The sequence below is a fragment of the Serinus canaria genome, chromosome 2, assembly GCF_022539315.1.
Source record: "Serinus canaria isolate serCan28SL12 chromosome 2, serCan2020, whole genome shotgun sequence".
NCBI lineage: Eukaryota > Metazoa > Chordata > Aves > Passeriformes > Fringillidae > Serinus > Serinus canaria.
The window spans coordinates 66,167,782-66,192,134 of record NC_066315.1 but is presented as its reverse complement, the minus strand read 5'-3'; the positions used below and the strand labels follow the sequence as shown (position 1 = coordinate 66,192,134).

At 44.6% G+C, this 24,353-nt stretch overlaps 1 protein-coding gene across 1 annotated transcript in view; it reads left to right on the top strand.

Annotated features, from left to right (window-relative positions):
- The window catches only part of BMP6 (bone morphogenetic protein 6), an 87,801-nt gene extending 64,222 nt beyond the window's left edge, over positions 1-23,579 (top strand). Inside the window, exons 3-7 of the mRNA XM_030229878.2 lie at positions 10,257-10,405; positions 11,582-11,779; positions 19,458-19,534; positions 21,452-21,562; positions 21,654-23,579. Of these exons, the coding sequence (XP_030085738.1) occupies positions 10,257-10,405; positions 11,582-11,779; positions 19,458-19,534; positions 21,452-21,562; positions 21,654-21,803 (685 nt within the window). The 3' untranslated portion in view covers positions 21,804-23,579. The remainder of the gene's footprint in view (positions 1-10,256; positions 10,406-11,581; positions 11,780-19,457; positions 19,535-21,451; positions 21,563-21,653) is intronic.
- The last annotated feature ends 774 nt before the right edge of the window (positions 23,580-24,353 follow it).

Genomic DNA, 24,353 nt, shown 5'->3' with positions numbered 1-24,353 from the left:
GACTCATCCAGTCCCTCAAGGCTCCCTTTTTGTTTCTTTTCCTGCTTTATTTATTTACTTTTACTGGTGGGAAGGAGGGAGACGTTTGGCTGAAGCATTTTGTACTTCAGATGAGTCTGTGGGACTTGTCACATCATCCTCACGGAGGTGGACAAGATGTGGCTCACAGATTCCTGCAGCTGTAGAAAGGACATGCCCTTTTCCATTCTTTTTTCCTTTCAGCTTAAAGGACTCTTTCATGTGCGTGTAGACATGGATAGGATTCTATTTTCTGTACAGCTCTCTATTTCAGGCTGTAGGCTTTCTATTTTATATAAATTATCTGTATATAAAAGTGCATATATATTTATTAATTGTCCCCTTTATATTAAAAATATGCAGTTGTTAAAATAGTTAAGATGGTAGAAGTTGCATATAGCGCATTCAGTGTTACACTCAGTTGAGGTCTGACTCCTTTGGCTACAAACATTCACCCTCACTGGTGACCTGGGTGGAATTTGGCCTCTAAATATTCTTGAAAACAAATGCTAAAAAATTGTACTTAGCTGTTTGCTAATATCTCTGCATGGAGGGGGAAAATGCCTCAGATTATTCTGGTATGCCTGAAGAAATTATATTATTTGAGAGATTATGGGTTTTGATCATCCATTCACTTACTTGCTTTTACTGGGGGGAAAAAAGTCCAAAATTTATTTTCTCCCCTCTTGTCTCAGTGGATTAATTTGAGATACAGTGTTCTCTTTTCCAGATCACAACACTGAAAGGGTAAATTATAAGAAAAAGAAAGCATTGGGTTTTGAAGGAATTTTCTAAATATTTGTAAGGCTTCTATTGAATTTTAGAAAACATCTTAGGAGCCAGAAAATAACAGCTGCCTTTAACTTAAAAAACCAAAAACTACTAAAAAAAGTTGGGTCACACTTCCTTTAGATTAATGGTTTTGAATGACAGCCTGATGTTTCCTGACATTTTATGACATTTTATTGCACAGGGAGGAGTCTGTAAAGATCTTGAAGTCTAACTGGTGAACTAGCAGGTGAGAGAGAGGAGTTGATGTCACATCTTTTTTCATCTTTTTGTGCTGACATATATTCCCTCTGGTCAGGACAATTCATCTCTAAGGGCTGCAGAATGTGCCCGTTCAGTTAAGATTTCCAGTCTGCAAAGTTCAAAGACACCATGTTAATTGTGGTGTTTATGAGGTTAACAGTTATCTAAGGCAATTATTGGTAGCTCCTAAAATACTTTTGGGCACAAATGATTCTCAAGAGGGTAGCTGGCATGTATGGATTTAAACCAGGAGTCTACAAGGGAAAGGCAGCATGCACCTCTGGGGGAAAAATATAAAGAAAAAGGATCCTGCCTGCTTCTGTCAAAGAAACAAGTTTGGCAGGGCAGGAGATAAGAGAAATGTTCAGTAAATACAAATCTTCACCAAAGCTCGGAGCCTGGAAGTATCCCTTGGCTCCAATTAAGTGTAATGAAGTGGCTTAATTCAGTATTACTTGAGCAAAGGGAAAAAAAAGCTCATCTGGACAGTAACAGCGAGAGCGTGTGACTCCAGCCCAGATGTGCGCTGCTGCATGGAGTCGTGAGGCATTGCTGGCTGCTCCCTGATGGCTAAAAATGGAACCAAGCCTGAGGCTAAAACTTCTGCCAGTTACTGAATTACCAAACTGATTTTTGCCACTGTAGACAAGGCTAATATCAGGGACTCTATGGGCCCATTTGAGGCTGTCTTCTAGGCAGACATGTATGGAAAGAGAGCATGAATGATCAGAGATCAATGCTGATTGAATAGCATAAAACCTCTGGGCAGAAATCCGACCTTGTCCCATCAGAAATATGAAAAATATACTTGTGGGGGCTCCAGGCAGTTAAACTCACATTGAGGATAGTGTGGTCTATGTACATTCTCTCTCAAAAAAGAAAACATTTTTAATACTGACTCACTTGTGTCAGTAATATTTTCATCTCCCCATTCCTTCCACCCTTTCATAAGGTAAGAAAAATAGTGCCTAGAAACTAAGCTTTTGTTTTTTAACCAAACCGTGGTTAATGGCCACATTTTGTCATAACACAAACTGCTGGAGCTGTCAGTGGGATGCTGCAAGGAGATTAATGAAATCCTCAGGATGGATGGGTCAAGCTTGTGGCCAGCCATCAGTGGTATGCATTTTGGATCGTGTGGAGAAGAGGCTTCACCAGGCAGGGCTGAGATGACGTCTGGTTTGCTTTGAGGGGGATGGCTGGGTTTTGGAACAGGCTGTGGGCTGTAGGGGCTGATGCTGGGAGAGGGAATGGGCGACACATCTGGCGGATGTTGCTGCCCTTCAGCTTCTGACCCCCTAGAGTTTTAAGAGACTGGGCTGTTTGAACACTAGGGTGGGATCTTTTTCTTCTTCTTTTTTTTTTTTTTCACTCCTTTAGAACATGCAGAAAACAGGGACCTTTGCCAAAGCACCAGTTTAGGAAGGTAAGTGGTGTCAGGTTCCAGGTGCTTGTCCCACCTTGGCTGTATCTGACAGACTGTTTAATTTCAGCAGACAGGAGCTACACAGCCTCAACTCTCCCCCCTTGCATGGTACCAACCTGGAACCTGGACTTGAGTCTAAAGTGCAGGACTGATTTTGTGGAAGAACCAGCAAAGACCTCTGTGATTTCTGGTACCCCTTGGGAGTGGAATGCCATGTAAACAAGACCTTTACAAAGGAAGAGAAGAAATGGGTTTGTCCCTGAAAACCGATCATTATTTAAACAGTTCCTTTCTCGAAACTTCCATGCCCTCACCCAGAGAGGTGTCAGGTCAGGACTAGAGAAGGCAGTTTATGGTTGATCAAAGATGTTAGTCCTTGGTTTGGATCATCAGTATGTTTTCAAGTGTAAATATCCTGCTAATGCAGACCTCAAAACACTCCCACACTGTCCAAACAACTGATCTATGAAAAACACAGTGGCCTGTGTTAGTGATCAAAGGGAGATACGGTACGTTAATGGTCAGTTTATTAAACAGTTTCGTTTGCACCCAGAATGAAATATGGGAACATGATGGTCAGGAAGATTCCTCCTACATGAAAAGACACGTGTGGACATAAATGTGCCCTGCAGAGCAACTGCCTGGGGACCCTGTTCCTCTTCTACTGAACACAATTCCTTAAGGGTTAAGGCGCTTGTTGGTTTTAGCTGCCAGTTATAGTGGTAATAAAGTCTTCCTCTTTGCAACAGGATATTTATACAAATGTGATCCGAGCTTCTAATCTAAAGGGCAAATTGATTCAACTGCAGTGTTTATAGCTTAGAAAATAAATAACCCTCCTCGACTGGGTTTTGGAATGGGTTGTGTAATACAGATGACAAAGCTAGCATCAATCTGTTTCAAGTTGGGGTCAGATTTGTATATAGTGTGCATATATTTGTATATGATGGAGCTGTTTCCATGATGCTATAGAGAGGCATCTGTCTGCATCCCAGTGCAGCTCCCACTGTGGGTATGTGATTTGTTGTGTTTTAGGCTGGTTGGTTTAGAGAAGTTTGAAAGTCAGAGTTATTCTGGGTGAAACATACTGGTTCCATAACCAGCTGGCATTTTCTATCTAAACTAAAGAATGCCATATCAGTGCCTTATTTCTTGACTTAATGGACAAAGATAAATACTACCCCTTTGTCCTCTCCCCCATCTTTGTGCCTCAAACTGCATTTAAACTCTGAAGTGTAGTACTATAGCTGTCACTACAGCTGGAATGCCCCTTTTTCTTATAGAATTGTAGGAAAAAGTAAAAAAAAAAGTTAAATGCATTTCTTATTCTTATGACTGGGGTTGATTTTTTTCTTTGCTTTAACTGTTGGTATAATATTAATTCCTCATATCTGTAAAGCTCAAGACCTTAAGCTGAATGGGTTGGCACACCTTTGCACCCAGATATTTGTGTTGACTTTACTGGGCATTATCATGGACCTGTAGGTTGAACTTCCCATCTTCTAGTTCTAGGTTCTGGTTTTCCACCCTTTGCCAGAGGGAGCTCTGAAACTTGGGTTTCACCCTGCTGCCCTCTGGTGAGTCTGGAAGACTTAACCCTCTGCCCTAGGAGACTTTGCTGCCAGAGGCAATGGACACATTGCCTCTGGCAGCAAAATGTTACAGAACAGTGTTACAGAGGAGCCTTTTCAGCCCAGGGTTACTCTTTACACAGAGCAGTGGAGGTGCGAGGCTGAGCTTATCCATTCCTTCTTGTGCTTTTCCATGTCTGGATGCATCCAGGATGGCTTTCCCCTCCCTATGCTGAATTGCAGACCTCCTCCAGAATGTCCCAACATCTCCATTTTGTGCTTTTTTCCACTGCTGGCTCTCTCCTTGCAAAGCAGTGCCCAGCTGCTGGTCTTCTCTTCCACCTTGGAAGCAACTTCATTTGTAGGATGACATTTCTTTATATTTCCTTCCTTGTTTCTAAGAAACTCTTACAGGCTGTGTACCTCCTGGCCTCCTGGTCCACTGGTGGCATTGCTTCTTCAGGACAGCTGAACTGAGCCTCTCTTCCCATGAAACAATAGAGACTGCCTTTGCTTTCCATGGCAGCTCACTCCAGGTGCTGGCATTCCCCACCTGAGGCTCTCTGTAGAGGGAAGCACTGGTTGATTAAATTTCCTATGCTGCTGTTAAGTCTTTGGAGTGCTGGTCATTTGGACACACTGAGTTGTTAAGGTTTTGTATTGCATCTCTTGGCAGTACCTCGTGCCCTGGGAGCTCCACATAAGGTCCATTCTATAATAAACACTTTTAAATTTGAAGTAGTGATAACTTCTACTGCAAGATGGGGGATCTACAGGTCTGAAGAGGCTGCAGTTTCAAAGTTTTATCTGTGTGGAGCTCCATCCACCTCTGCAAGATCAAGTCAGTTGTGGGTAAGAGTGATTTGCCCATTGAAAGTAGATAAGAGCAAATAATCTTGCTAGTTTGCTATATAGAGAACAGAATACAATTTTTACAGAAAGTTGATGTCACCACAAACTAAAGACACTGATCCTGAGGTATGCAGAAGAGTATTTGGAAAGTGTATTAATTAAAATGTAGATTCCACACACTTCTGTGCAAAATTCCCTTTTGAGAAACTGCTGCTAGGCAGTCTAGACTATTATGTCAACTTGTCTTTGAAGAAAAGTAAACAAAAAGGTTGAGCTGAGGAAAGTTTTAGAGACTTATAGTAATTAATGTTTTGGTAAATGGCTGTTGATGCGTAACAATCCTTTAAACACCTGGGTAATTGCAAGCTTTGAAGTTGGGCCAAAAATGTTGTTCCAAGACAAGTAATTAAAATACGAGACCTTTAACTTGGTCATTTTGAAGGTGAGATTTCTGTTTGTTCTCACTGTCTCCCTGGTAAAACTTCTGTCTGCTCAGGGAAAGAAGGCCAGGGAGGGTGGGAAAGTAAAAAAAATAGTTCAACAGATGCTTCTTTAAATTTAGCTTTTTATAGCTTTGGTGTTTTTCCTGTAGCAAAGTTCCATGTTGTAATGTGTATCCAGAACAGAGAAATTATTTTAATGTGAACATTTCACTAAGTATAGTAACTAAGAGAAACCACTTGACCTGGTTACTAATTTGACTGAATTCTAATTTAATTAGTGTTCAATTAAAAAGAATTAACACCTAGAGATGTCCTGCTGAAAGGTTTACATAGAGGTTTCAGTTAACAAAATATTTATCTTAGAGGGGGAAAGCACTGAAGCTAAATGCAAGCTGTTTCTCCTATAAATGCCCTGAGCATGTGGTTGGGAGGCCAGCATTAAGAATAGTAGCTATATTTGATATTTATATCTGACAAATCTGCTCTCTGAGGACACTGCAGCTAAATCCTGCCTTCTGAATTACACAGGCCATATTTCCTCCAGTAAACTGTGTACTCCATTCTGTTTATTGCAGCCACTTGTGATTGCTCTGTTGACCTTTGCTTCTCTGTCCTCTGGAGTATTCTGAAGGCCATGGAAACACTCCCATTATTTCTTGAGACCTGAGCCATACTTCAGGGTCTTGATTCAGAACACAGACCTCCTGTTTTGAGCTGGGAGTCTCTAATTTGCATCTTCCTATTTAATATCCTCTCTTGTATCAGGAACGTTGTTTCAGCTCATCACCTCAGTTTCTCCCATTCACTTGCTTCCCTTTAATAATAAAAGGTTAATACATAATATGCCTGCAGCAGCCTTCCTATGGAAATCAGTGACTGGACTCATCCAGATGGTCAAGCACACTGAAAATAAAGATGAGACTGTTGGGCTCATTAGTGACAATGAGGTGGCAGTAGCTGTGTAAAAACCCAGAGGCAGGTTTGGACAGAGAGAATGAAGAAGCTGCCTGTTTTGGTGATGAAATTTATCTTCTGTATACTGAATTTTAAAGGAGGTGCCAGAGGTCCTTTGATGTCCTTGACATCTGGGGTTGCTTGGGCATGAAACCTTTGGTCTGACTCTGCTTTCTTCAGCCTATGTTAAGAGCAGATACTTCTTCCTCTCTCTTCAGTGATGCTGGCTCAAAAATTTCTTCCAGCCATTATTTTTCTAGTTTTTCTTGCTCTTCACACTCTCTTCCTATTTCCCTCAGGTTCCGTCTTGCCTCTCTTGTTCTCAAAAGCCGGAGCTTTCAGACACCCTTCCATGAATGTGACCACATACACAGTTGCTGCTTCCTCTTGGAAGGCCACTGCCTGCCTCACTGCACAGGATCAATGTTGTCACTTAATGACTAGAAATTCAATGCTTTGTTTTGTGTGACTTGTTCAGTATATTTCTGAATTTCTTGTTCACTCTTAAATTTTGCTTCGACTGTGGGCTGGCAGCTATTTATGAGTAGTGCTCTTCAGCATGGTGTTTGACTGTTTCCTAAACTATTTCCCTTTTGGACATGGCTGTAAGGCCTCATTCTTGTTGTGCAGATGAAAATCTTTGTAATCCCTTTTTCTCTGTAGACTTTTAATCCAGGGTCTCTCCATCTAGTCCTTGCATGTCTCTGTGTCCCCCACAACTAGAAAAACCCCTCCACCTTTCCCTGTCTCATGAGATATTCTTTCTCTTTTACCAGAGGCTGAGATGACATGTTCTTTCCCTTTAACCTCCCTTCCTATTTCTCTCTGACCAGAGGCTGGTCTGGGAGATTTCCCAGTGTCCATTTCAAGATCAGACATGATATGGCTTTTTTTTTGCAGGAGTAGCAGGGCTATCTCTTAGCCACGCAGTTGTAGGAAAGAGCAAATTCTCCTCAGGTGATTCATGGTATTTGGGGGGAAGGAGGGGAAAGTATGTTCCCTGCATGCAAAAAGTCCAGAGAATTTTGTTGCTAAGAGCTGAATCTCTGTTGAGTCTTTGTGGGCAGCAATTTTCAAGTCCTTACTACTTGGCCAAATTTGAGCTGATTTTCTCAAGGCCGGGGGGGACACGCAAGATTTCTGTCCTGAAAAATATAAAGGAATGGTTAAAGACACACAGTTAAATAGTTGGCAGGTTTTTATATGTGAGTAAATTTTTTCCCCTCTTCTTCCTCTTTAATTTTGTCTTTGGAAATAGGTGACTGAATATTTTTTTAAAACCTTCATGCCAAAATGGAAATTAGTAATGATACCCATTACTGCTGAGGCTTGGGCAACAACTGTTGATTGAAAAGAGGCTTAAAGAAAAGGTATTCAGATGTGTTGCCTACACATCCACTGTGCCCTGAAATAGTTGTGGGGTGAACCTTCATCCAATTGAACAATGCAAAAGTCATGTGAATAGCAGAGCTGATTGAAAACCAGTCCTGTATGGGACTTTTTGCAGAGACTTAACCGGGCTGGAAAGCCTGATCGTCCATTTTCCTTCATTTTACAGAGGAATCACAGTCTTTCCAAAGAGAGAGTGACAGACAGGAATTAAGTGGCTCATTCTTGTTTGGTAGAATTGTTCTTTGATCAGGCAGTTTTCTTACTATGTCTGTGGGAGATACCCATTGGAAGGCAAGTCTGTATTTTAAGTAATCTGATAATTGAGGAGGTTCATTCTGAGGTGGGGTGGGGGGAAATTTGATTTGGTGGCAAGGACAGTTGCATTTGGACATGAAAAGTCATTGAAATTTGAATGACCAGGGAATTACTGTGTCCTTTGGGGTTCAGCATCCAAGGATTATAGCAGATCACAAGGTGAACATGAGTTAACAGTGTGAGTTTTGTGAAGAAGCCAAAATCATATTCTGAGGTAGAGGCACAGTCTGTGAGATGTATCAAGATTATCCTTCCACTGTACTCAGCATCAGTGAGGTCTGGATCTGAGTTGGGTCAATAAAAAGCAATGAGAGAAGTCAATGTCTGTAAAACAGGGCTTGCTAAGGAGAGACTGAAGAATAAGAATGTAATAAGAAGGGGACATTGTTGTGACATTTAAGTTAGATAGAAGGAGGTGAAAAGTCACATGAAGCCCATTCAATTTCTTGGAAAGATGAGAGAGTTCCTGAAGCTGGAGATATACTAGATCAGGTCAGGCAAACATCTCTCAGGAACAACATAGTAGTAGGTGATCCTGCCTGGAGTTCAGGGGAGTGAGCTGCATGATGCCATGTGGACCATTCTGGCTTTACAGCTCTCTGATGTCCAGGTGCCTTCCCAAAAGTCAAGGCAGTGGGAATGTAAACTTTCGACCTCCTCTTCATGTTTTTTTTTAGACCTGACTACTCCTGTGTGTGTGTTTCAGTGTTCAGGAGGGTTTGCTCTTACAGAGTTCCTTGTGTAGAGGAGTTACAGAGTTCAGGAAGCAACTGGTGTGAGGAGGAAGGTCAGAACAGGTGCTAAGAAAACCCCTTTTCAGATGTAGTTGACTTCAGGCATTGGAGAGGCCCAATGTTTAGGTCATATTCAGAGGTGGGAATGAGCTACAAGTTCATTCCTCTCTTAAAACTGGAAAGAGTGGTCACAGCTGCAGCTGGTGTTTGCTCTTGCCTTCAAGCAACATTTCACTTTAAATACCCTGCCTGGGAAAGCCCAAATCTCTCAACCTTAGGGTTTCCAAAACATGTAGCAGCTGACTGGCCATAGCTGCTTGCTGTTGTTGGAGGTGAAGGTCAGAGTTGATCCTGAGCCCTCTTCCCACTGGAGGAACGGTGGCAAAGAATCCTGTGGGAAAGGCTGCTGAGTCAACCACAGTGTGCAGCTACCAGTGAGGTGGAGGAAAGCCTCCATGCTGTAAAAATAGCTGCACTAGGAGCTCTAGTACACTTAAGTGCTTTTTTTTCCATGTGTGATCTCATGCAAACCAAGCTGCTGGGCAGTATGACATAGCAGTTGGCCAAAAATAAAATGTAACTTAATCAAAATTTTTTTTTCTGAACCTTAACTTTGGTGGGTAGGAGAGACAGGTACCCTGTTTCCTCATTTACATATGTTAGGAAAAAAATCCAGGGGGGAAAAAGTATGAAGATGGGATTGACACCTAGTATCCACTTTGTGGTGATGGCCACAGGTAAAGGATAGGAATTGTAGCTTTCTTACACAGGAAAGTTACATCTCTAATACAGTAAGAAAATGTACATGGGATTTCTCTGGGTGCTTCTGCAGCTGATTTCATTGAATAGACTTTGGGTGAGTACTTGGTGCTGCAAAAAAGTTATTGACTTAAAAGCATTTGAAGCTGAAGCCCATGAAGGTGGTGCAAGACCTGCAGCCTTGGAGCAAAGCATCCAGTCATTGTTGATAAGCCTCAGAAAAATGTCTTTAGAGGTCTTTAGAGGTCCATTTTTCTTCACTGTTGGATGCCTGGCCAGCTGTTTTTTTAGTGCTTTATCTCGGTCAGTTGAGGTAAGCCTGTGTTTGTGTGTGTGTGGGGAGCTTAAACCATGACACCCCTACGGCAAAAGCCATTGAGTGCCCGGTCATGCTGGTGGTTCCACTGGCTATTAATGTAATAAACATATGAATGAAGTAATGTCCAGGCTAGCAGTACACTCTTCAGGAAGAAGCGTGTCTTACTCATCCCTTGCTGGTGGAGAAATGGACAGTCCTGAGGAGTAGGATTGCTTTCCTCTGTCTTAGAAAATGGTGAAAACCTTTAGAATCCTGAATTTCACATGTGGAAGTATGTGCATCTCATTGCAAAACTCTGGATACAAACAGGCAGACTTGAGACATTGTTTTGTTTTGGACATTAACATAACTTAGAACTATTTCGGATTTTGTTTCTGTAACAGCAAAAGCCAGGAGAGAGAATCCCCAGCCTCACAGTCTTGTCATGACCCTTCTCTGCAGGGCCTCTGACCTGTTCCTGCTGGACACGCGGGCAGTGTGGGCATCGGAGGAGGGCTGGCTGGAGTTCGACGTCACCGCCACCAGCAACATGTGGGTGATGAACCCCCAGCACAACATGGGACTGCAGCTGAGCGTGGTGACCCGGGATGGTAGGTCATGGGCCAGCACAAGTCACCCCTCAGTCTCTTTGATGCTGTCTAGCAGTGGTGCTGGCACTGGGATGCACATCCTCTACTGGGATGAGGCAGGGTGGGCACTCTGCCTTCCTAAGGCAGCTGCAGCCAATACCAGGAGAAAGAGGTCTGAGGGCACAGGTGATGGGCTGTCAGTCCCTGGCTGTCCCATGATGGACATGAGTTTCCCCATAAGTGAGGTCAGCTGTCCCTCAACAGTACCAGGCCAGCTGGTGGAGATGGCTTTGGGTAGAGCCTCACTTTCTGGGCTGGAGGTGGAAGGGCGCATGGAACCGGGATGCCATGTGGGGTGAGGTTTGGGGATGAGAAGAAGAGAAAAGGCAGAGGGATGTACCTCCCCATGTGGGTTTATGTCAGCTGCCCTGGCTGCTGTGGCTGCTGTTGATCTCATCAAAGCTGATGTGGGAGCACTGGTGGACAAACTATGTGGTTGCTGTGTGGGGCAGCTATAACAGCAGCATTTCACAGAAACTTTGAAAGGTGGAAAAGAAAAGAAAATAAGAGACTGCAAAAAAGCATGAAATTGGGTGTTGGAAGATAAGCAATGGAGAGGATCTAGATGAGCAGAAGGTGACAGTGACATCTGTCTTCTATAGGAACTGACCTCCAACCTTATTTTTTTCTGTTGTTTCATGCTGAAGTTCAGTACACCTGTGATGTCAAGTAAGACTAGAGGGGCGGTCCACTTCTTCCCGAGGAAATGTTAGTGCCAAACTCTACCTCCCCAGCTGGGCTGAGAGGCCATCACTGTGCTCCTGGCAAAAGCACACCATCTCTTTGCCCTCTGCTCTCCCTAGACATCTCCTAATCTCATGTCTGCTTCTTGAGTTTCCCAGGCAGCAGGACTGATGTCATGACACATCAAGTTCAGTGTTTTACATATCTATCTATATAACTTCACTGCCAAAATGGGACTAGAGATGCCAAAGAGGAACCAAGGAACCAGATGCTGCAGTGAAGTCTTGTCCAGCATGGGTGGAGAGCTGTCATAAAAATATAGGTCGTGGTGGCAGGAAAGGAATGTTTGGTGTTAAAAGTATGAGCAAGAAGAGAGGAGACACTGGTTGCTGAAAGGAGCAATGCAGCTGCACGATTTCTCTAACTTTTCTCTTTTTTCTATTTGGCTTGAAGGTTTCAGTGTAAACCCTAGAGAAGCAGGGCTGGTAGGGCGAGATGGCCCTTACGACAAGCAGCCTTTCATGGTGGCCTTCTTCAAAGTGAGCGAGGTTCACCTGCGCACCACGAGGTCAGCCACCGGCAGGCGCCGGCAGCAGAGCCGGAACCGCTCCACCCAGACTCAGGATGTTTCCAGGGTGTCCAGTGTCACAGGTAATCTTGGAACAGGGATAATCATTCATGCAGAACAAGCTGGGGTGATGTCTTTTAATGGCTCTGGATGATTTGGGGGGCAGAAGCAAGAAGGGGGTTATGAGGTGGGATGCTCTTCCTTAGATCTGCAAGGTTGTAGGAGAGGAGGTCTCACATAATAAAACTTACAGGAGTCCTCTTGAATCCAGCGTGGAGTCCAGACCCCCATGTGAAGTTGCATCCGTTGAATTCAAGGTGGTGAGGTATTTTAATCACAACTCTGGTGCTCGTAGGTTGCTTGCTGTGCAGTATTTGTCTAGAATGATGCCCTGTGAAATGCGGTATTTCAAAGACTCTTATCTCTGTATACACTGAGATTTATGGCGTTGCATTTATGCATTCCCAGCAGAGTCCTCTTTCAGTTTTCTTTGGAAAAAACATGGAAAATCAGCACAACATGCTTTATTTTTTAATCTTGTCAGTGTACACATGGTGAAGTACCTTTCCAGGCAGGCAAAGAAGTTTGCCTTTTTGCTGTGGAGAGGTTGCATGTTTCAGGTTTTATACAGAAGCCTTGTGAGTGCTGTTGTGGGCTGGTGGGGCAATAGAGTAATAATAACATTTTGGCAAAAATTGAGAGTCTTCTGTCTTCTAAGTCTTGTCTGTTTTCCATTACCACAGTGCTACAAGCCCATCATTCATTGAGTACTTTCTTTCCTCTCAAACACTTCAGCTTATTCCAAGTTGCTTGATTAATTTGCTCATGCTGCCCCCTTCGTTTCCAATAGTATCCCTACTTTTCTCATGTTTAGAAATGACTATGCCCCAAGGAAGAGAGGAAGTTGTATATTTTAGTCTATGTCCAAACACAGCAAAGGGAGATGAACCAGCATTGCTGATGCTTAGCTGGTGGGAATATATAAGCTTCTCCCTGTTCTTGCACGCTTGGATTGTGGGTGAGCCATGCTTGATCCCAAGGTGGCTCCATGCTGCAGGGAGCAGAGCCAGGCTGGGAGCCCTTCCAGGCTGTGTTGGCTCAGCTCAGTTGTTCCAGCCCACTGAGGTGATGGCCTTGCCCTCTGGGCTAGTGTGTGCCAGCAGCAATTGGCCACTGCTGGCCTTTGCATGTCCTTGTGGTGCACACTGCAGCGTGGCTGTGGGTTCCCATGCCATGCAGGTGCCAGACTCGGCTGGGTGTGAGATGTCCTTTGTGGATTTTAAGGGCAGCAAGAACAACTCGGTTCTGCAGCCCAACTTCCCTGGGGGAGGCTGGCCAGTGCCAGCATGGCATTTCTGGAGGAGTTATCATCTAATTTGCCATGGGAACACCTTCTATGGATCTAAGTTTCTGAGACCTGCTTTGGTCCTCCTTCAGGTTTCCACGCTGCAGTTTTACAGCTGGGCATCGTAGCTGCTTGCTGAGTTATTTTCCTGCATGATGAGCTTGCCAAGGGCACAGGTAGTTTATTCAGCTGGGTGTTGTAAGCCCAGCTGTCATGCAGGCAGTTCTCCCAGTTAGGTAGGCTCAGCTTCTGTGCTCCCTTCACAAGAGCCAATTTTTTAATGCGTTCATGGTACTTTGGGAAAGTTACGTGCTGCACTGCTGTTTTGTGGTGCTAGTGGCACTTGCAGTCAGGATAAGCTCCAGCTTTCTCTCCCTGGCTCTGCAAACTTCATAGTGCTGAAACAAAATTTTCACACTATTAAATCAGGTGATGTGACTCAAAGCCCCAGAGGGAGCAGATATGTTGGGCAAAAAGGGCTATTTGTACTTTGCTGCTTTCTTGACTACACCGCACATCAGGTCATAAAATTCTAAAATGACAAAAAGGGAAAATAGCTGGCATTCTGTGGTCTCAAGGGCTTCCTTTTTTTGGGCCAGCTTTAATTTAAAACCTGGAATTTGGCAGCGCAGTAGTCAACAAGGTATAGTTGAGACTCTGGATTTAAGGCAGGGGAAAGGAGAGGAATTTAAAGTTAAGATGTATGTTTGCTTGGTTTTTGTGTTTAGAAAAGAGACTACATCATCTTGTTTTCCTTTCTAAGTGTGACACTCTCAGACTCTGTTCTCTTTAAGAAGTGGTTGATTTAACAGCCCAAGAGGCACCAATGACCAAAAAGTGTTTTTAGTGTTAGAGATCACTGGGCTTTTTTTCTTTTTTTTTTAACCTGGGAGGATAAAAAAAATCCTGATGGATGGTGGGGCTGAGGAAGCATTTCCCCTAGCAGAATGAAGCAGATGAAGCAGAAGACAAGCCCTGAGATTATCCTCAAGGCTGCCTAGCACTTCTGAGGGTGCCCTGATGCATCTGGACCCAAAGTGGGTGCAGAGCTGGGATGCTGCAGTTCCCTTCTGTGCCTCTCCTTGCCCACGCATCTTCTCTTGTTGTATCTCACATCTTGTCAGATTTTTGGTCAGTGCTCTTCCACAAGGAAGAGGATTGCTGCTCCCTACCTGGGCTTGAGAGCAGTTTCTCTTCTGCAGAGCAAGGCAGTTTTTAGTTTTGATGGTTTTTTTTCTGTAGACTGCAACTTCCTTCCTCTGTGTTAATCAATACACAGGGTTTTCTTTTTTCAGTCCAAAAAGGAGCCCCTTTCCCAAAAGATGCTGTGAGTTGTTTTGGGGCAGTATGTTTTAAAAAGCCCCGATTACTAGATATGGCAAGTGTTTCAATTAGTTTGGAGTGCATGAAGTGTGCTGCAGGGCTGGTATTGGACCTGGGCAGGCAGGGAGTTAGGTGAGGGCATGCTGCTGTGTGTAGGAAAGGAACCCAAAGAGAGCCCACTCTGCTGCCTTTGATGTGCAGTTGTCCTGCAGTCAGTCCCAAGAGCTCAGATTCTAAGGCTGTGTCTGTGGCACAAGGTTCTCAGTGGTCTGTGTTTTTTTGCCAAGAATTCTTATTTCCATGTATTATGAACACGTAATTATCACTGGCTTATATGAAGCAGAACTGAGCAACCCCCATGGTTACAAACAGCTTTGGCATCGAGTCCTGCGGCAACGCATTCCTGGAGTCTCAATTCTTCTGCAGAAGGAGGATGAGCGGGAAGAAAAGGGAGTATTTTCATCTGCTGAGGCAGGAAGTCACATGCCAGGTTTGGCCCCAGACACAGAGGGAGGGACACGGTGGGTGGGAGGAGCCCGCAGGTGTTTCCCTGCTGTTGTCTGCGGGGCCTGGACACCCTGGCTCAGCTGAATCTTGGCTTGAACCCGTGCTCTCAGACTCGTGCTGACCCTCCAGCTGAACAAAGGGATGGGACTGTCCAGCGTAACAGGCGGCAAACCTCTGCCCTTCAGCCAGCTCCATGATTTATGGGTTTTGCACAGGGCTGTCTCTTTCTCCAGTGGTGATAATCCTCTTCTGCAAGTCAGCCTCCAGGCACATCCGTTCCTGTCAGCCCCTCCTTGTGGAGAGAATTTAAATGCCTGACTTTGGGCTGCACTCACTGCTCTGAATGAAACTCAAGCCAAGTCCCTTTTCAGGTCCTTCTCTTTAATGCTCCCTGGACTGATGTGAGGTGCTCCATGAAAAATGGAGAGGCCCTTCAAGTGGCCTTTCCTTCCAGCAGACGCACACTGCACCAGACAGATTTCCCCATGTGTACGGGAACCAGATATTGCAAAAGGCAGCGTGCACAAACACTGAAGGCAAATAAGGCCAAATGCTTTTGTGATGGCAAGGGCCTTGTTAATAAACTTTGTTATCTGTCAGCCAATCTTCCCTCCAGTATAGTTTTCCCTTCAGTGCAGTGTTTGGATGCAGAGTGGAGCAGCGTGGCCAGCATTTCTGTGTGTGCCTTCGCATGCGGGTTCACGTCAGCCCCACGTGTCCCCTTCTTCCCACCCAGGCAGATCACTTTCATGTCAAGTGGGCTGTTATTAACTGTGTGATCAGTTTACACCAGCATTATCCGGACAAATCACCAAAGTCAAACACCAAGAAGAGGGGGCTGGCCTTGGAGACCTCTGTCAAAGGTATTTTGAATCACAGAAGCAATTAATTACTGTGTGGCATTTGGTAAACTGGCACCTTGGGAGCAGCGAGGGTGTTCTCAGATGGATCAACTGCAGTAAATATTTATATGTTCTCTGCCAGCACTTAACGTGGGAGAGGTTATAGGAAATCTAAGGTGGGTGCATAAGTATCTGTAGGAGGAAGACCACTGGGGTCAGGCTGTTCTCTCACCCTTTTCAGCAACACACATGCCAGTGTCCAGCCTTAAGAGAAACATCTGTACTTGCAGAAAGTCAAACTTGGGTCCTGGTGAAGGCAGACAACATTCAGTGCAAACACACCACAGACACAAGCTGTCTTAGCTGTGCTGCTTGAACTGTGCTGCTCCGGGAGTTATTTTTAAGTGCAGAACTAGGGGTTTGAGCTTTTTTTGAATCTCTGTTTTAGACAAAATTGTTTGCAGGATGATTAAATGCAGTGCCTTGTAAGTGCCAAGTTAGCATTTCTGAATTGGTATGTTCAGGGCAAAAAATAGACAATTTTGCTAAACCCGCAATGAGCAGCTCCCAAAGCAGCTCCCTAAACTCTCAGAGATGCTGAAGCCTCTGGGGAGCAGTGCCTGCCAGTTGTGCCATGGCAGTGTGAGCCAGCCCTGTAGCAGTTGTTTGCAGCACCTCCCCTCCGCAGGCTGCCTGCTCTTGGCCCTCCTGGCTCCCTGCTGCAAGGCTGGCAGGAAGGGAAACAATCCCTGTCGCCTCTTGGCAGCTGGATCTTGCACTGCAAACCACCCCGAGTGGCAATTTGGGCTAAAACAGCTGAGCATGCTGGCCTGGGGTGGCTGATGCTGCTTTCCAGGCTTTGCAGAAAATGTGTTGTGGAAGCCAACTTCAGTAGCTCAGTGAACTTTAGCTCACTGCCAAAACCCTGTGACTCTGTGTATTCCTCTTCTTTTCAGGCCCATAACTGATGGGATTTCAGGATGTAGGCCCAGTGCAGGGCATATGCTGAACCCCTAACTGTAGGGAATGGGTCATGATTATGTGCATCTCTACTGCTGCATCTTTTCCCCAATTCAGAAAGCCACTGGTATGGGTTGGTTAAAGGTTTGTGACTTACCTAAAGCTGGGCTAAAATAGCTTCCATAAAGCAAGCATAGTAGGCAAACACATAACAAGAAAAGAGGGCAGGGCATCTTGGGTGAGGGTTAAATGGGGAAGAGTGTAAAGCTAGGGAAGAGGGGATGTGTAATGTGTTGACATTTAGAAAAGCAAAGGCTGAGGCTGGGCAAGTGAGGAGGTAGAGCTGTCTGCATCTGCCCTGGATGGAGAGCAGCCAGGGCTCCACGCAGAGTGTGAATCAGGTGACTCTGACCAGTGAGCTGAGGCGAGTTTTTGGGGGTAGTGTGAGAGAGGACACGTTCATAACAAGTTCTGCTTGGTGTACCTTGTTAAGCAGCTCTTTTTTTCCACCCCTGTGTTTTCTTAAACTTGTGATTGCTTGCAGCCTTCCTTCCCACTCCTGTTTTCTCTGCCTCCCTTGCCTTCTCCCTTTTCCTGTAGCAGATCTGGGTAAATTGTAGCTGGATTTGGAACATAGCACCATTTTACCCACTCGGTTGTGAATAGATCAACTCCACTGTCAAATACAGTGGAGTTGATCTATTCACAGGTTTTTCTCTAAACAATCTATATATCCCATTGAAGAACAATGAAGTTGTGTTCTCAGGTGTCTTAATGAAAGCCGTTGATCACTAAAATCATCTTCTTTTTTTTTTTTCCTTCGTTATGACCAAATCATTTTGAAACATCTCATGCTAGAAACTTGCTCCTAGGCTGAGCCAGGGACTGGGAAGCTTCATCCGAAATAAAACACCACACCCTGGTTTCTACTGGGTATGTCTGGTTTGAAAATGGAAAGCTTGAATAGAGAGACTCGCCTCCGTTCTTGCTGCCGTGTGCTGCTGGGGGAGCGAATGTTTATGCTGCAGCAGGCTGTTAACCAGCTCTGCTCACCTGATTAAATCCCTGATTGAAGCAAAGCTATTCAAAGGCTGAAATGCAATCCTCAGGGTTTAAAACCCAACTGCTTCTAAAAACAACTCTCTAATCTTTGGTGGTTGGGAAGCTGGGTTTGAGGTGTAGGGTTTTTTCAGCGCTCAGTGTTAACTGTACCCAGCTGTACTGCTGTGCTGCCCTTAATGTCAGTTGGATGTGCTTTTAGTATTATACTTTTTCTTCTGAATAAATATTTGCATTTGTAGTTCCCAAACTTCGGGTGCGGGGGGAGCTGGGGGAATGGTGCTGGAGGGAAGAAAAAGAAAGGCTTATTCAGAGCCAAGGAAAAAATCACTAAAAATATTTTTCTATCCCAGCTGCTGCATCTGGGGAAAGCTGCACTGGGAGGGTGCCCTTTCAAGCCATGTAAGGGGCACCAGGGGGCTGGTAAGCTGAAAGATCCAGGGCAGCAGGAGGCAGGGGCATCAGCCTGTGGCATCTGCCTGCTGACAGGAGTGCCTGTACTTGCAAATGGGAGATGTGAGGGAGGAGAAGGCCCCTGTGGAAAGGCATGGGATGAGAACATGGGTGGTGACCTGGGCTCCCAAGCTGCTTGGCTGAATTTGTTGCCATCTCTTTCTCTAGTGCCTACCATCGGGTGCAAAGCAGCAGCTGTAGCTGGTGGCCAAGTCACCTCGCTGCAAGGGTGGTTTCTGTGGCTGCTCTGCTGAGGTCCATCAGCCACCTGAGGTGTGACAAAATCAGCAACCACCCGTCAGGGTGGATCTGTGCAGCCACCTGGAGGTGAAAGGCCCCTCTGTCACAGCTCAGCTCCTCTGCTCACTGTGGTTTCAGGTGTTCACATGCAGAGCTGCCTCTCTTTCCAAATATAAATGGGAAATTCCACTCGCTGTCAATAGCTATACTTTTTGGGTTCATCAGGAGCAGCTTCTGCATGGTTGAAACATCCCCATACATTGTGCTATGGCAAGGGAGAAGGTTTTGGTCAGGGCTTTGCATCCTGTGTCCCCACTTTATTGACAATAAGGAGCAAGTGAATGGTGAGAGCATGTCAAGTGCTGCATCATCTGCAAATAAGCAGTTTATGGAAAGGAGAAATGTGGTTTTTAGAGCATGGTTTGTAAAGGTCCAAGGGCAGAGGTGGTGCCATGGGGCACATGAGGTGAGCGGGGCAAGCTGGGGTAAGGTACAGAGAGGAACAAGGACATGGCTTCCCTGCCCTATAGGACACCTTAGCTGTTTGAGGACTTCTGCGGACTGGTGCAGGGGCACAAAGTGATGATTTAACCTTCCTGGGGCTGTAGTTCTCTCTCTCAGCGAGTGTGTGCGGCTTGAGCTCCCCACCTGGGGCAGCACATGCCAGAAAGGGGAGCCAAGGAAGTGGGGTGAGTGTGAGCACTCGGTGGGGATGCAGCCAATGCAGAGTTGAAGTAGATTTATTTTTAAGAAGTCGTTTTACTGGAGGTGTTTTCCAAGCACTTTAAAGACAGCTGAGTTACTATAACTGAGTCACTGTTACTTGGGTTCCTCCATTCCCACAGGCATCTTAAAAGCTTCAGCCCTGCTTTGGATGTCCCTCAACACCCTTATCCTTTTAGCTGCTGAGGGAGCTCGTCACTTCTCGCTGCTGAGCCCGCAGCATGCTCACATCTGGCCAGATGTGCCCTCCAGCAATACTCGGCCTGTTTTACTTTCTAAATTCTTGTTTTGTTTTTTTTCTTTTAACAGATTACAACAGCAGTGACTTAAAAACAGCGTGCAGAAAGCATGAGCTTTACGTTAGCTTTCAAGACTTGGGATGGCAGGTGTGTGATGTTTCTCTCTGGGTAAACCAGACATTTTGTTATGAAATGTTATCTAAACAGTGTCACTGTAATTCCACTCGAGTCTGCCATTATGCTTTAAAATGTCCCTCGTGCCTCCTCACTAAAACCAGTCACAGAGAAGGGCAAATAAATATTGATAGTTGTGACATTTGATAAGACCCAGAGAAAGCTTGATACTTTATGGGATTCAAGTATACAGTCATTCTCTGTCACTCATGGGAGTCATGGTACGGGCAAGGGCTTATATCTGTGTACCTCTAATGATAAGGAAAACAATCTGATGTTAAGCAGTGATTTTAACTAAATTTTTTCCTAGTGATCACCCTGATTTTAACCTTGGCCATTGTTTGAAATCCTCTACAACCCCTGCCCCACAATTAGCACTGCCTGCGGTAGGTAGGCTGAAGACTGGGTTTAGTTGCAACACCATGAGGCCAGAAAGTCATTTAGAGTAAGTTATTTAGGACCAGGCTATAGTGCAAACAAACATCATATTTCAAAGAATGCCTTCACTTTCTCTTTTTCAATTTTTTTTTCATTCTTTCATTCAGTACTCGTGAGGGAGGTCCCATATCTATCAGCTAGTGTTTTTATAGGTTATCATTCAGGTTATAATTCAGGGTGCCAGCGCTGTCCCTGCTGCTTCTGTAATACTTAACACATGCAAGCCCTCTCTCAGCTAATAGGATAGCAGCATTTTTTGTAGCTCATGCGTCAACTCCAGCCCAGTAGCTGCAACTGTGGTTGTGTGCTGACTCCATTCCCCATTACTTACGGGTGACTTTTCACTTGAGCAGAGACATTCCACCTCTTCCCTAATCCTACTTGCCCTACTATTAGGCAGGAAGTGGATTCCAGTTGGGAAGTTCATGATCTTGAAGGCACTACCTTCACCATTTTAGTTTTAGTTTCTTTAGCTGCCAAAGAAAGGCCACAGGCCAGCAGGGCTCATTCTAAGAGCTGGAATCCAGGTCCTCCTTTTTGAAGGAAAATGATCAAGGCTAGGTAGAGCTCCCTGCAGTTGTTGGCACTGCTATTTCCTTCAGAACAAACTTGGTTAGCAAAGCTACAGCAACAGTGTGTGGCTGCTTAGCCCTGCTGTAGCAAAATTCAGGCAAACTCAGGAGGTTGTCAGGTAGAGTGGAAATTGCCTAAGAGATACATGCACATGGAACATACTGGAATGTCCTTTTGCAGGGTGACCTGCAGAGCCCAGCACCAAGAGAGGCCAAGTATCTCCTGTTCCATGGTGCTTCTTTTAATTTCCTTTTGGCTCTTTGGTCTCAGCAGCAGACAAGCTTCCTTTGGGAAGTCCCCTTTTTGCCTTGCATGGCACTCAGATTGCCACTGGGGCCACCTGCTTGCTCATGCTGCTCAGGCTGGCTGTCCTGTCCCTCCTTTAGGAGTCTGGCAGATGTGGAGAAGCTGTTAGGCAGCTCAGATTTCCCACAGTGTCTTTAGCAGAGTAGCGTCCCTCTATAAGAGTGTATAAGCTAGGCTCTCTCTGAGGGACACCAGCTGTGCCTGTGACTCAACCTAGAAAAGGTATTTCAGCCAGAGGGTCTGCAGGAAATGTTGGAAATGAAGGCCTCCAAACCACAATCCCCACAATGCAACCCAGTGACAGTTTTAGGGGCACAGCCCTCTTAGTTAATAGTAGTAGAGCTGTACATAGATGTGCATCATGGCTTGGACATAAAAATCAGTGTGTCCATGGAAAAGTGACACACAAAAAGTGGCACACAAAAAGAAATTAAGAAAACCCAACTAAAACCCGAGCAGTTTCAGTGAAAACACATTTTCACCCTCAAGGAAGAAGTTAGTGGAAAATTTTCAGCTGCTCTTAATTGTGTGCAGTTGTCTGTTGAACCACGTTCTGTTTGTTTCCCTAAAAAGGACTGGATAATCGCTCCAAAAGGCTACGCAGCCAACTACTGTGATGGGGAGTGCTCGTTCCCACTCAACGCCCATATGAACGCAACCAATCATGCCATTGTACAAACTCTGGTAAGTCTCCAGGCAGCTCAGTGCCAAAGCACCAGGTGAATTTGTTAACAATATACCAGTGTCTCAATTGTGTTTTCTTTCTCGGCAACAGGTTCATCTAATGAATCCTGATTATGTTCCCAAACCATGCTGTGCACCTACCAAACTAAATGCCATATCTGTCCTTTACTTCGATGATAATTCTAATGTAATCTTGAAGAAATACAGGAATATGGTAGTAAGAGCTTGTGGATGTCACTGACAAACAGTCTTCACATGGATTCTATGATGCTGCCATGAACTTGGATACAGCTCTCCCTGTTTTCACGACCTTGGGGGAAAAAAAAAAAAACACATGATGAACCACCCTTCAGAACACCATGTATGTGCCTTGTGGGAGGAAGGGGTGTTGGGACCACCCCCCATGGTGGGAGCAAACTACTGGACTTCTTACAGACTGACCCTACACCACGGTGGCTGCCCAGCCCAGCAGCAGCAGCAGCAAAATGCCCACACACTTTATTTGGCTGGGATGGTCTTAATCTCACAGAGAAGCTTGACCTGTAGCAGGTGCTTGGATATGTGCTGCAGTTTTACCAGATGAGCACTCAACACCCAAAACAAGTGAGGTCTTTCTTTGGGGACAGGGAGGGAAGGTGAGGGGGAGAGGCAGAGAAGCTAAAGAAAGTGGTGTTAGCACTTCAGATGTAGAGTGTACATCTCATGCAAGATCCTTTTGGCCAGAAGGACCAGTTACTGCACCTAGACTGTTAGTCTTCTCCTGACATCTGTCATGACAGTAAGCATCTAAAATTGTGCCAAAGCAGATGTTTCAGTTCTCTTAAGCTCCCAGCACCGTTTAACTCTGATCTTGCAAGTGTAAGATGGCATGGCTGCACCTTGTGTTAGAAACACTACCATGAACTCAGACCCTGGCTGGTCTTCCCAGTTCACCATCTGACTGAGCAATACAAATTTATACACTTGCTCTTATGCAACTTCCTTCCACTCCCCACATGGAGCTGCCTCATCTACTACCACTTGCCCAGGAAGGAATTCAGGACACTTCTTCAGCTGTAATTCAGACGTAAAAGTTAGGGGCCATTCATTCTCTAGCTGGACAGTTTGTTTACAGGAAGACAGAATGTCAACATTTGCAATCTTTCCCTTTCAACTCATGCAACTAACAAACTGGTATAAAGGAAATGCAGCATAGAGCCATGGTTTGTCTAGCAGAAGCTAATAGCAAATTGTTTTGATCAATATTAAACTTGTATTAAATGCACTTACCTCTACTTGCATTTAAAAGGCTTCTTGTAAATACAAGCTATAATTTATTGCACTTGTCACTGTATATTCATTGTGCTGTATCATTTATAGAAAGACTGCTTTTTTAAAAAGTTTTTATTTAGAAAAAATCTCAGTGTAAACAATTGTACCACTTTGATTTTATACAAGAAACTCATGAGATTGTGCTTCACTAGAAAGTTGTTAAAAACATAATAAAGGCTTCCTGAAAGGCAGAAATACACACGTTGATCCAATACATCTGCCAGTACAACACATAGCTTTCACTGTGGCTTTTTCACCATCACACATTTTCAGACTGAACAGAATCAAAAGTTCTGGACAGACAGTGAAGTGAAGAACCAGGAGTAATTCACTGGTTTAAAAGTTCATTGATGTTTTGCCTTTTTTTTAATAAAAAAGTAAAACAACCCAACTTACTCCATAAGATGGACAAAACCCAGCATCTTGACAGATTAGCCTGTGGCAAATTAACCTGATCCTCATTCCTCATGAGTTTCTGTGCACATAAGACAGCAGAATTCAATCCTTGGTTTGCTGTTGCCTTTGTATCATGACAGTCTCTGCAATGTAAATTCTTTGGCTTTCAGTTATGTCTAGCATGGAACATCTTATGCACCAAAGAATAGATTCATATTATAATCCAAGACACCACAAAGTGTGTGGTCCTAGCATTCAAACTTATCAATGCTTACAGCTTGGAAAAACGTTAAGGCTCAAGAAGAGGGGGGGAGGGGAGGAACTATTTTACACTACTGCAGAAGAGCTGAATGGAAAAAAAAAATTAAACATTGTATTACTTGTTGTTCTCTAGGTACTCTGACTAAGGAGCAGGTCAGCACAATGTCTGGATTCAGGCCGGGGTAGGAAACACGCCATTAGCTCTGGAGTCTGACTGATCATTTACCATTAACGGGGCAGTTATAACAGCACCTATTTTTCACTCTGGCTCTAGAGAAGTAGAGCATAGTTGTGCCTCTGGAGCTGGATGGCAGCAGCCTATGGAAATGCACCTGACACATGCACACTATGGCATCAGTAATGTTCAGGCACATGTTACAGTACCATCACTTTCATTATGGCTAGACCTCCCATGCTGAGAGGATTAACAGCAAACAACCAGCTCATGGTGGCCTGGTATCTTCCAAAGGTGTGTGTGTTCTTTCAACCTTTCAGCAGCTATATTAAGACAAATAAGGATTAAGTACAATTCTAGAGGCAAAAGTGACTCAACACAGCTGTAGCTTTTGCCTTTCTAGTAATGGTAAGCAGTTTGTAAGGATTACTTTTTAACCAGATCTAACCTGAAGACAAAAATATTCTACTGCTGCCCTTCAGTTGGTTTTCTTAATGTATTTTGGTCTCAAAGGAAACCATTTACACTTCATTGCAGGAATGCAGAAATGCAGTGCAACTACCAATGCTGAAAATACTCTTGATTTGCACAGTAACTACTTGTTAGCTTTCCTTCACTCACACAGAGATGTGTCTCTAACACACACAC